At 45.9% G+C, this 11,944-nt stretch overlaps 1 protein-coding gene across 4 annotated transcripts in view; it reads right to left on the bottom strand.

The window, feature by feature from the left end:
- Positions 1-11,944, bottom strand: part of ppp2r5d (protein phosphatase 2, regulatory subunit B', delta) — a 34,714-nt gene that overhangs the window by 9,424 nt on the left and 13,346 nt on the right. For all 4 annotated transcript variants that reach the window (XR_002276769.1, XR_002276770.1, XR_002276771.1 and 1 more), the window contains 12 exons: positions 6,819-7,018; positions 5,785-5,895; positions 5,418-5,510; positions 5,202-5,332; positions 5,016-5,075; positions 4,824-4,932; positions 4,660-4,713; positions 4,103-4,273; positions 2,343-2,470; positions 1,383-1,484; positions 1,133-1,205; positions 150-197 (listed from right to left, as the gene is read on the bottom strand). Coding sequence is in view for 1 of the 4 variants with exons in the window: in XM_020622309.1 (XP_020477965.1) it covers positions 150-197; positions 1,133-1,205; positions 1,383-1,484; positions 2,343-2,470; positions 4,103-4,273; positions 4,660-4,713; positions 4,824-4,932; positions 5,016-5,075; positions 5,202-5,332; positions 5,418-5,510; positions 5,785-5,895; positions 6,819-7,018 (1,280 nt within the window). In the remaining 3 variants the exon portion in view is untranslated. The remainder of the gene's footprint in view (positions 1-149; positions 198-1,132; positions 1,206-1,382; positions 1,485-2,342; positions 2,471-4,102; positions 4,274-4,659; positions 4,714-4,823; positions 4,933-5,015; positions 5,076-5,201; positions 5,333-5,417; positions 5,511-5,784; positions 5,896-6,818; positions 7,019-11,944) is intronic.

The following is an 11,944-nucleotide window of genomic DNA, read 5'->3' as shown; positions in this document are numbered from 1 at the left end:
CGGGATGAGGCCCCGGGGAAGGCCCAGGACACGCTGGGGGGACTATGTCTCTCGGCTGGCCTGGGAACGCCTCGGACTCAACAGACTCAAACAGCACTGATTCATGGGAAGAAAACTCAAAATAAAACATGATTGGTACAAGAACTGACCTCCTCCTGTGGGTGGAGTCCAGGGCGAAGGGGGTGGAGTTTATGGCTCTGAAAGAGAGGTCATTAAAAAGGTGCAGAGGTCAAACAAAATCTGCTCAACTCAACACAGCAAATACACTTTCACTGTAATCAGCGCAGCTGCTGACATAAGTAGAGTTATTAATACAACACTTCTCTAACTAAAGCACTTCACATTAAAAGCATCCAAGTCACAGCAGAACAGCAACAAACTGAACTAATTTTACACGACAGCAAACATCATGTTGAAACAGCCAGGGTGTTTAACTGACTTTTGTTAAACCAGATAATCAACAGAGAGCTTCAGTGTTCCCAAAAAAATGATGAGCATCCCTCAGCTGATCTATGTGGATGCAGAAAAGCACTCAACTGCGTGAGGGGGCGTGTTCAGTGTGCTCAGGTCAGTGTTCCCACTAGGACAGTCAAGACTGCCCAGATCTACTGTAGAAGAAGAAGCTTTATTCATTGTGACAACGAAATTAAGTTTGGAACTGAGGGCCCCAGGCCACTGCATGCTTACGCACCGCCATCCGCCATCACGGGCAACGGGGCAACATGTGGGCTGCAGACACCAAGATTCGAACTTTCATCCTTCCAGTTGGGAAACAAAAGCTCTACCCAACGCACCACTGTCGCCTCCCTGTAATTTTCATGTCATTTCATAAATGTTTGCTGCACAGACTAGCAAGTATTCTTCCCGGGCCTTAACGCTCAGCTCTGACCTTGTTGTGTTTCTGCTTCACATCTGTGTGTGTCAGTGCTGTGCACTCAGCTCTGGTGTGAACACCGTTGAGCTCCTAAACTGCCACACATGCACAGATTGAACTGAAATGTGAGCCACGTGCGCACAAGAATTAACAACCAGGTGCTCTTAAGACAGACCGATCACAGGTGAGCAGCGCTCATGAACACATCCTGCATGGCAGTGGCACTGCTGAGGCCTGGGCGATGCCCGGTGAGGGTACCTGTGGGTTCTGCCTGGCCAGCTCTTCTATCTTGTGCCAGACCTCCTCCCTCTCCTTCAGCTTGTACTTCTCTCTGCAGGAAACATACAAGAGTTCATGAATGGAAGTAATTTGACACATGAATGTTTACGTTCATTGACACTGATGTTTCAAAAAGCTGCTCTTTGAGAGCAGACATTTTTATCTGGAGTCAGTTTGTGCAGTATGAACACAGATTGGGTGAACGTGCTGCTGGCTCTGTGTGTATTACTTCTGTTTCTCAGCCTTGTACTGCTGTGTGCAGTCATCAAACAGCTTCTGGTTCATCTCCATGAAGAGCTTCAGAGCATTGTAGATCAGACCGTGGATCGTCCTGAGGAAGAGGAGGAGTTCGATAACTACTCAGGGAGACACTGTTGAGCAGACTCCTGTATGTATCATAGCCCAGAGCTGGATTACTCGTGGATCACAGCTGCACAACAAACAAAAAGTAGCTGCAGACTGATGTTACTTGTTTGCAGGCTGGAACATCATCTTACACCCTTTGCCGACAACTAAAGCTCAAAAGAACCAAATCACTTCAGTTCAGAATGCCTAGTACCAGCACTAGTATCAAACAGTGGTTCTACATATGGAGCATTGATCCTGTATGGATCAGTACTGGTGTTTCCATCCACAGATCAAAGCTACTGCTGTGTCTGCAAGCAGGGATTCATCTCTCACACTGAGACTAAACAAACAGCACATGTGCATTAATGAAGAGCTGCTGCTCTGCCTGAGTTTTTCTGTATGGATCTAAAACATGTTGACACACAGCTGAAATGAACTGGTCTAGTCTTTTCACCAATGGACGTTAGCACGCTACTGCATTTTCCTTGTGTGTGTGTCTTCTTGTCATACACCCATTTCTTCCGAGAAGTGGCAGTGCAACAGGTCAGCAGCTAAATCAACATCTGAACAGGAGAGATTTGGTTGCGCTGAGCAGGAGCGAAGGTTTGACAGTCCACAGGTCACTGAATAAGACTCTGCATTAAGATGTAATGACTTCATGCCCATTCATCAACATTACCATTAGGTTTTTGGTTTTGTTCTTATTCACTGATAAAAAAAAAAAGTAAAACATTTCACAGTCATCTATTTATCCAGTTTAATTCTCATTTTCATTTTTAAATTAGACCAATGAATATTGTTCATCAGTTTTTATTAACATATGTGTGTGTGTGCGTGTTACTTGTTCCAGTGGCTCTTGGAGTTCTTGTAGAGCGCAGGGAACATGATGGGGAGGATCTTGGCAGCGTTGTCACTGATCAAACTCATGATGTACTCGTTGTTCCAGTAATACAGAGCTCGCTCTGCCACCTGCTCACACACACACGTTATCATCATCATCACAGGCTATAGAGTCCAGTTTAGCCCCTCAGGATGAAGAGCAGACCTCGATCAGCAGCAGTGCGATCATGTCCTTTCAGCACTCATGTTGCTTAGCAACAGGGAATTACTTTTCTTAAGTGGAAGAACATTATAACCTGCTCAAAGAAGGGTTTCTTGTGCTGTCTGGGTTCACTGCCTCCAACCACTGATGCACATTCAACCAACCAACACACCAGATTGTTTTGATGGTAAATGTGACAAAACAAAACCTTGTTCCTCATCATAAGAACCAATGAGAACCTCAGCTTAAGAGACCAGGTTAACTGTTTCCCCTGAGGTCTTCTGCTCAGGCTTGCTCTCTGTTGCGAACTCTGTCACAGCTCTTCAGTGAAACCTAGCTGCACTGAAAATCACAAGCACAATGTTAAGGTCAACTAGTGCAGAGATAAAGAACAACGTCCTCACGCTAAGGGCATATACCACCCAAAGTGGGATGGATGCCGTCTCTACTAATCAGACCAGGTTTTCCCCAAAATGTTTTCCAGTTGTCTATGAAGCCCACGTTATTTTCTGGGCACCACCTAGACAGCCAGCGGTTGAATGACGACATGTGGCTAAACATGTCATCACTGGTCACATTGGGTAGGGGTCCAGAGAAAACTACGGAGTCCGACATTGTTTTAGCGACGTTACACACCGACTCAACATTAATTTTAGTGACCTCCGACTGGCGAAGTCGGGAGTCATTAGTGCCGACGTGAATAACAACCTTACTGTATTTACGCTTATCCTTAGTCAGCAGCTTCAAATAGGATTCAATGTCGCCCGCTCTGGCCCCAGGAAAACATTTGACTATGGCCGCTGGTGTCTCTAGCTTCACGTTTCTGACTATTGAGTCTCCAATTACCAGAGTTGTTTTCTCAGCAGGTGTGTCGCTGAGTGGGGAAAATCGATTTGAAACGTGAACAGGCAGGTGATGCTCCATGGGCGTTTGCTTCGAGCTATGACTCTTGTGAACTGTGACCTGGCTGCTCGGGAAGTGCTGGGGGGCGGCTAGTTTGGGCTAAGCTACGTCTAGGAGATCCCGCAATAACTCTTGGGGCCTGGCTAGCTGGGCCATTCTCCATGGTGCGGAGCCGTGCTTCCAATTCGGTGAGCCTCGCTTCCAATGCTGCTAGCATCTGACATTTATTACCAGTACCATTATTAGAGCTAGCGTCTAAGTTAGCTGACCTAAAGTAGCAAGTTAAATTTGGAAATCATCAAGAAATTCTGTAACACAGGTGCTTATGTAGGCGTATGCTGGGACTCAAAAAATTAGCTGATGTTCAGATAAACCTAGAAATTAGTGAGTGTAATCTGTAAACAATCTGGTAGCAAGCACAACATGATGCAGGCAGAGCAAACAGGAAGTGAATACGATTACTGCAGGAACAGGAGGTTCTGGTTGGGCCTGCAGTTCACGTTCTGACCTGACTCTAGTTCTAGCTTCAGGTTGAAGTTTAGGTCCAGACTCTGGTCATATTCTTTGCTGTTCCGCTCTGTAGCTGTGGTTCTAGTTCCGGATGATCTTATGGAGTAGCTCTGAATCAGGTTCTAGCAGTGGGTTCTGGTAGTTACCTGGAAGTGCGGGCTGGAGACGCACTTGGCGAGCTGTCTGAAGAGTGGCTCCTGGACTTTAACAAACTCAGATGGCTCGATGACGTCCAGGATCTCCTCCAGCTCATTCAGGAACATCACCTCCTTTGGACTATGAGTCTTAGGCCAGAACTTCAGCAGACCCATGATCACCTGCAGGGGTCAAAGGTCATGGGCTACAGAAGTCAGACTGTATCACCTAACAGCCTTACTGTCAGTTTTTAGCTGGCTGAGAAGCTGTGTCTGTTGAGGGTTACATATAACACTGCAAGCTCAGCTGCCGTCATCTTTGCCCACAGTAATGCAGAACAACAGACAGATGTCACAGGTGTCTGGTTAACCCAGCCCGTCATTAAAGGCTAATCCACCTCCCAGCCAACGCACAGGCTGCAAGGCTTTACAAATGTGCGTCTGCAGACCCGACCAGCTGTTGTGCAGGTGTTTCTGTTAATGTGTCCGCCCTCTCTGTGTTCCCATGGAAATAGCAGCCTCAGAGCTTCACAGTGTTTCCATGGAAATAGGCGGGACATCACACTCACCGGCTCTGTCAGGCTGCTGTCCTTCTCCAGGAACTGGACCACACAGTACGCCAGCTGCAGACACACACACAAGCTTGGTGTTACTGTTGTGCCAGTCACATGAGAGATGCCACTGACAGAAAGACAGACAGACAGACAGACAGACAGACAGACCGTGCTCTGACCTGGGGGTGGTACACGCTCAGAGACTTGACTTTGTGGAGCGGAAGAAGAACTCTGATCAGAAACATCTTGTGCTCCTCTTTCAGTGGTAGAGCAAAGCCACTGATGATACTAGGAGAGAGAGAGAGAGAGATAACATGTTACTGGAGGCAGATGAACCAGTGTGTGCCCTGCTCACCGTGTGTATGCGTTACCTCCCCAGGATCTCCAGCAGCTCCGCAATGCCATTGTGATGTTCTGTCTCATAGATGAATCTGCAGAACACCACCACCAGTTAGACAAACTGGGAACACTGGTTCTAACCAGCTGGCTGTTCACCTTGGATGTGTAGCTCTTTGGTTCTTTGTTTGTAGTTCTACAGATGTGTTTGCAGTTCTGACCTGTAGAAGATGTTGTTGATCTGGCGGCGGATGTAGGCCCGGAGGCCCAGGAACTTGCCGTAGATCCGGTGGAGGATGGTCTTGAGGAAGTCTCGTTCTCTGGGGTCCTCACTATCAAACAGCTCCAGCAGCTGCAGCATAAGAATGAAACTCAGACTCACTTCTGTCTGGACTCGTACACAACCTCATGCTGGTGCATGCAGCCTCAAATCTTACCGACAGTACAAACTTTTGGTCAATGTATTTTTTGGCAATGTTTGGCTGGAAGTCTGGAGACTCCAGAAAACGGAGGAAAAACTCATAGACGAGCTGTGGAGACAAACGCACATACATCAACACAACAGGGTCATATAGCAACACACAAGTTTAAAGGCATCAGAAATAACCTGAGTGAACTGAGTCAGGTTTTTATTTAGTCTCGGTTTTGTTGACAAAACGAACACTGGGTCAACCAGCTCCCTGCTCCTTGGTACAGAGTGGTCTACAGATGGATGCAGAAGACTGTTTTACACTGGCAGTGTGGGCTCAGCGGTACAGGAACAAGCGGTGACTGTACCTGTCAACACGCTGTTGCATCGCATACCTGCAGGTGAGGCCAGGCAGCCTCCAGCGTAGGTTCGTCCTCCTCAGGGTCAAACTCTGCTCCAGTGGGGTTGGAGGATGGAGGAAGTGTCCGGAACAGGTTCACTGAAAACTGACCAAATACATAAACTCTATTACCAAACAATGTGGGCCTAACTAACATCTATTTTCATTAGGGGTTAGGGTTATCGGTTTTATCGGCTAATCAGTGGATTACTGACATGAAAACATTTGAAGACAACAAAAGTTGTAATGAAGGCAGTGTCAAATTACTTGTTGTAAGAGGTTAACACAACAAAACACACGTGTGCTTGAAAAAAGATGATTACTCCATTATCAAAATGGTTGCCGATTCATCGATTAATCAACTAAGTGTGCTCTCTTTGTGAGGACTAGTTTTAGACCTTAAAGGTGAAGTGTCAGAATAACTAACCACACACTGAACCTGGATGTTTCAATGTTTGTCCACATATTCACTTTTAGAAAATTGTTTAGCTCATGTTTGCGTACTAAATTTCAATCAATAAAAACTAAAACTTTCTGTTGTCAGTGACCTGGCTGGATAAAATATTTTTGACAACCCTCTTGTCATGGAGTTAACCTCTTCTTTCAGAGTTTTTTTCCTGGCTTGTCTGTTTCTGTCAAGCAGCCATGCAGTATGAGAAGCTAGCTGAGCAGTGTCAACAGAGCAGAGATCAGTGACTCTTCCTTCAGACTGTGTGCACAGTGACGCCACTCTCAGCCTTTGGAGACGGCTTCCCGTGATTCCTGAGGAGGAAACCTGCCTCCCCACACCTGCAGCGGTGTGGCTCACTGAGGGGGGGTTAATAGCTGATGGACAACAGTGGAAGACCACGGCACAGAGCCATAAGCTGGACCAGGGTCTGGACTCTCACACATTAAGGCAAGGGCACCACCTTCACTGGGACTGCTGGTCTCTGGATGGGGTTTGTGGGGAATAAACATACTATACCACCAGGCTGGTCCTTTAACTGACACCAGGACTGGATTATGTCTGTGCATGTGGTTTCTCACCATGATGACGGCCTCAGGGTAGATGGACTCGGTCACCACGTCACTGTTGTGTGTGATGTACTCGACCATCTCATTGAGTCCCGCTCTCTTCACCTCCTTATATTTGAGGTCGCTGAGCGGATCGCTGACGAAGTCGAAGAGCACGCAGCACTGACGCAGCTTCTGGACAAACAGCTCCTCCCGCTCCATCGGAGGGGCATCTGAGCAGAGGGCAGAGCATAGTAAACACCACAAAAGAAGACAAGTGCCCTTCTCAGCTAACAGGATCATATGATTCATCATGGGCAGCAAAGTTTCTGCAGGTTTACTCAAGTCAGGTGTATGACTAAGGGCCTGCAGAAAGCCTGGAAGGAGACTGAATAAGCTGAACTTGTATGTACAGCATCGTAACTCTCATCAAAGTTGGTCAGAGGAAGATTTAGCTGACAATGACTGATACAGCAGCATCAGCCTTTAAGAAATTCTTTGTGTACCACCTTACACCCGGGGCACAAGATGAGTGAAAACATAAACAGTAGTCTGATGCACATCATCTGATCCCTGATTACTCATGTCAGTATCAGTACTGCAGGCTGTGCACAATGCACGGAGGGGAACGCCAGAGGTGTGGAGGCATGAACATCTCTCCCATTAACTCTAGGAATTTCTATGGCGTCATGATGCTCATTAAGAGTACAGGTTCAGCTGCAATAAATAACAAGATCTCTTTTTGTGTACTTTAGAGTAAGAACTTGTACCAGTGCACTTTGATATCACAATGTGCACAAGTTGGCAGGTCTGCTGAAATCTGATTTTTTTGGACTTGTTTGAGCTTAATTCTAACCTTAATGCCCAAACCAACGCTTCTTGGTTCAATTCCAAACTCACTCACTTCCCCAGATTCTCTCTGTATTTTCCAATATGTAAAAATATGTGAGATCATAAATACTTGGATTCAGACTTTGGGTTAGAACCAGACAAGTCTGGACTATAAACAATCAATAATATCTATGTGTTTGCTCATCAAAACTCTCAGAGCAGAGCGATGTCTTACAGGCTGTATCTAGATTACGTCTGATCCAGACCGCTGGATCGTGCTCTGATCACACACCTGAAACAGACAGGAAGCAGCAGGTGAGGCTGGGGGAAACAACATCCAGCACCTGGACTATCAGCACAGGTGTCCCCGCAGGGATGTGTGCTCTGCGTGCTGCTTCTCCCTCTACAGCAACGGCTGCACCTCAGAGGACCCCTCTGTTAAACTCCTGAAGTTCGTAGATGACACATTGGTCATCGGTCTCATCTGAGATGGTGATGAGTCAGCTGGTCCTGTGGTGTAGCCACAACAACCTGGAGCTGAACATGGTCAAAACAGTGGAGATAACAGTGGTCTTCAGGAGGAGACCCCCCCACTGTTTCGCAGGACCTGAAGTGAATGTCCAACATCAGCACCATCAAGAAGCCACAGCAGAGGATGTACTTCCTGAACAGGAAGCTCGACCTGCTCCAGGAGCTGCTGATACAGTTCTACAGAGGAATCATCCAGTCTGTTCTCTGCTCATCCATCACTGTCTGGTTCGGCTCAGCAACCAAACAGGACAAGTACAGACTTCAGCAGACAGTCAGGACTGCAGAAAAGGTCATTGGTGTGAGCCTGCCCTCCTTGGAGGACCTGCACACCTCACGGGTCAAAAGGAGGGTGGAGAATATTTCTGCAGACCCCTCACACCCTGGACACAAACAGTTTGAGCTCCTCCCCTCTGGACAGCGCTACAGGTCACTGTACGCCAAGACGCCTAGACAACCAGACATGAGGATGGTTTCTTCCCCTGGGCCACCGCTCTGATCAACACTTAACCCACGTTTACATGTTTTTTTTTAATTTTATTTTAATTGTTTGTTGTTTTTTGTTGTTCGGAGTCTGGACCTTGAGTCTGCAATAAAGTTTCTATCTACAGTGGGTACAGAAAGTATTCAGACCCCCTTAAATTTTTCACTCTTTGTTATATTGCAGCCATATGCTAAAATCATTTAAGTTCATTTTTTTCCTCATTAATGTACACACAGCACCCCATATTGACAGAAAGATTCTCACCAAAAACTGAAACATTTTGAGTTTCATAAACACAAATGTTAAGGCAGAAGTGTGGCATTGAAGTGAATACAGATGTACAGGTTGTCAGGTTTGCTCTATGCCACCTGCCTCTCTCCCTTCTCTCTCTTTCTTCTCTTCTGATTCTCTGTTACAGGTCCTGGCTTCTGCCTATACTGGTTTCCCGTCATTACTCCAGTGATCTGCACCTCTGTCTCTCTCCATTCAGCCTCTGCCTGTGTGACCTGCTGCCATTCATCTTTCATCTTCCTCGAGCCCAGCCATCTCCGCTCTACCCCACCTGAGTTTACTGGCTATAACCGCCTGTCTCAACTTATCTTTGGTTCCCTCATCTGCCCTGCATTGCCACCTCCAGCTCCCCATCTGTGGACCCCTCGAGCTCTGCCTCCTCTGGCAGACATTTCCAGCATATTGACTGTTATCTCCATAACTTGTTTTCTCAGTGCAAAAAAGTTTGTGATCAGTATCGCACCTGCCATCTGGGTCCAGCCTGTTCACTCACTCGCCTCCCCGAGTGCTCACCATAACACAGGTGGTCATAATGTTATACCTGATCAGTGTATATTGATTATTAATCTGTCCTTTAATGAAAAGTGAAAAGCTAAACTCTCTATTTTCCTTCTTCATGTCTTAGTTGCATATCATGACTGTCTGTGATTCCACGTTGAATGAACCAGGGCTCGTTGTTGCATGGAGGATAAAAGACCCTGAACCCTCATGCCTATACAATTTTATCCCTTGGTTGGGCTAGCCCATGCTACACAGGAACGTCAACCGTGACGTCACCTGATATACCAGCTTCACAGCTGGCCGTAGCAGTAGTCAAAACATGGAGAGAATCAATGTGTGTGTGAGTGCTGATCATGTGGTGTGTAGCTAAAAGCATACAGGACGTTCAGGGACATGTCCGGACATTAAGCCTCGGAAGATATTATGATTAAGATTACGGCTGAACATATCATGCTACTAGCAATATTCATCCTGCCTGCAGACTCTTCAATCTAGTTGACCTTGGCCTAGATGCAGCCTGCAGAACTCCTGACAATGAACTGAGCATTTAACAGCCTGAGCTAGACATCCTGGCTACACTAAACATTCCTATACAACAAGTATCTAATCAGTATCTACCTGAGTAAGAAATTACCTAACAAAATGAAGAATTTTAACAAAAAGCCACAATCCACCTGGCCTGGTGGGGAAAGGATGGCTTGGAAAGAACACAGTTTTAGATATTTTCATGTCTTTATGAAGATATGGACAAAAAGGAAACTGTTTATAGACATTTTCATGTCTTTTATGTTTTCCCGAGTTACAAAAGATTTGACCAAGAAAAACATTGTTTAACTGAATTTGTCCTATTTCTCTGAGAGTTTTAAAGATTGAACTGGATGAGCTTTGATATTTTTGTTTACAAATTATTTTCCCCTTGTGAAAGCTTGAATCATGGCAAAAAGGAAAAAGAGGAACAAACAATGGCCCAATCTGCCACCGCCCTACCCAGAGCCATCTGAGCCAGATTACGTGAGAAAAATCTCTGTTGTTCAGATCAAGAGCTTAGCTCAACCATAATAATTTTAATCAGTATGATCATTTTAGATTTGTTTTAAAATAGTAGTTGGTTTATTTAGATTGTAAGCAAATCAAGACAATTATTGATGATTTTAAGGTTTATATTTTATTGCTTGTTGCTTTGCTGTAGCTCTGTTAAGCTTCTATATAAAATTCCTGAAAAGGTTTAATACTCTCTGTGGTTATTGAGTCAAGTTTGGATGATGCTGACTCTTATGATTTTAGTGGGTTTACACTTTTAAATGATAATTGTTAAAGTTGCACATATTGCACAATTCACAGTGTTAATAATAGTATGCCAGTCCTCTTAGCAGTGTCTCAGACAGGCAGTGCCTCTCTGATTAGACTTGTCCCTCGGGTGTTATGCCATACAAACCGACCGGCTGTCTGAGGTTTCATAACAGTTCACAGGGTTGACAGAAGGCCAAGACAGAACTGCTGAAATGATTTTTAGACAGATACACCAGAAAAGGGTTTATCTAAAATGTCGGGTTGTTTACTTGTTACATAATGTACACTCTTCTTCTTTCGACTGTTCCCGTTAGGGGTAGCCACAGTGAATCATCTGTTTCCACCTAACTCTATCCTCAGCATCCTCTACTCTCACCCCAACTAACTTCATGTCCTCTTTTAGCACATCCATATATCTCCTCTTTGGCCTTCCTCTTGACCTCTTGCCTGGCAGCTCCATCTCCAACATCCTTCTACCAATATAACCACTACCCCTCCTCTGCACATGTCCAAACCATCTCAATCTGGCCTCTCTGACCTTGTCCCCAAAACAGCCGACCTGAGCTGTCCCTCTGATGTGCTCATTCCTAATCCTGTCCATCCTGGTCACTCCTAAAGAGAACCTCAACATCCTCATCTCTGCTACCTCCATCTCTGCCTCTTGTCTTTTCCTCACTGCTACAGTCTCTAACCCATACAGCATAGCTGGTCTCACTACTGTCTTGTACACCTTTCCTTGGATTCTTGCTGACACTCTTCTGTCACACAACACTCCTGACACCTTTCTCCACCCACTCCAACCCGCCTGCACTCGCCTCTTCCCCTCTTTCCTACACTCCCCATCACACTGGACTGTTGACCCCAAATACTTAAACTCCTGCACCTTCTTGACCTCAGCCCCCTGTAACCTCACTGTTCCACTTCCCTCCCTCTCGTTCATACACATTTATTCTGTCTTACCACGACTGACTTTAATTCCTCTTCTTTCCAGAGCAGACCTCCACCATTCCAGGTGTTCCTCCACCTGCTCTCTGCTCTCACTACAGATCACAATGTCATCCGCAAACATCATTATCCACGGAGATTCCTGTCTGACTTCATCTGTCAACCTGTCCATCACCATAGCAAACAAGAAGGGACTCAAAGCCGATCCTTGATGTAGCCCAACCTCCACCTTGAACTCCTCTGTCTGACCTACAGCACATCTCACTACTGTCATACTCCTCTCATACAT

Source organism: Monopterus albus, unplaced genomic scaffold (genome assembly GCF_001952655.1).
Source record: "Monopterus albus unplaced genomic scaffold, M_albus_1.0 scaffold277.1, whole genome shotgun sequence".
Lineage (NCBI taxonomy): Eukaryota > Metazoa > Chordata > Actinopteri > Synbranchiformes > Synbranchidae > Monopterus > Monopterus albus.
The sequence above is the reverse complement of the archived record's forward strand: the minus strand, read 5'-3'. Positions and strand labels throughout refer to the sequence as shown.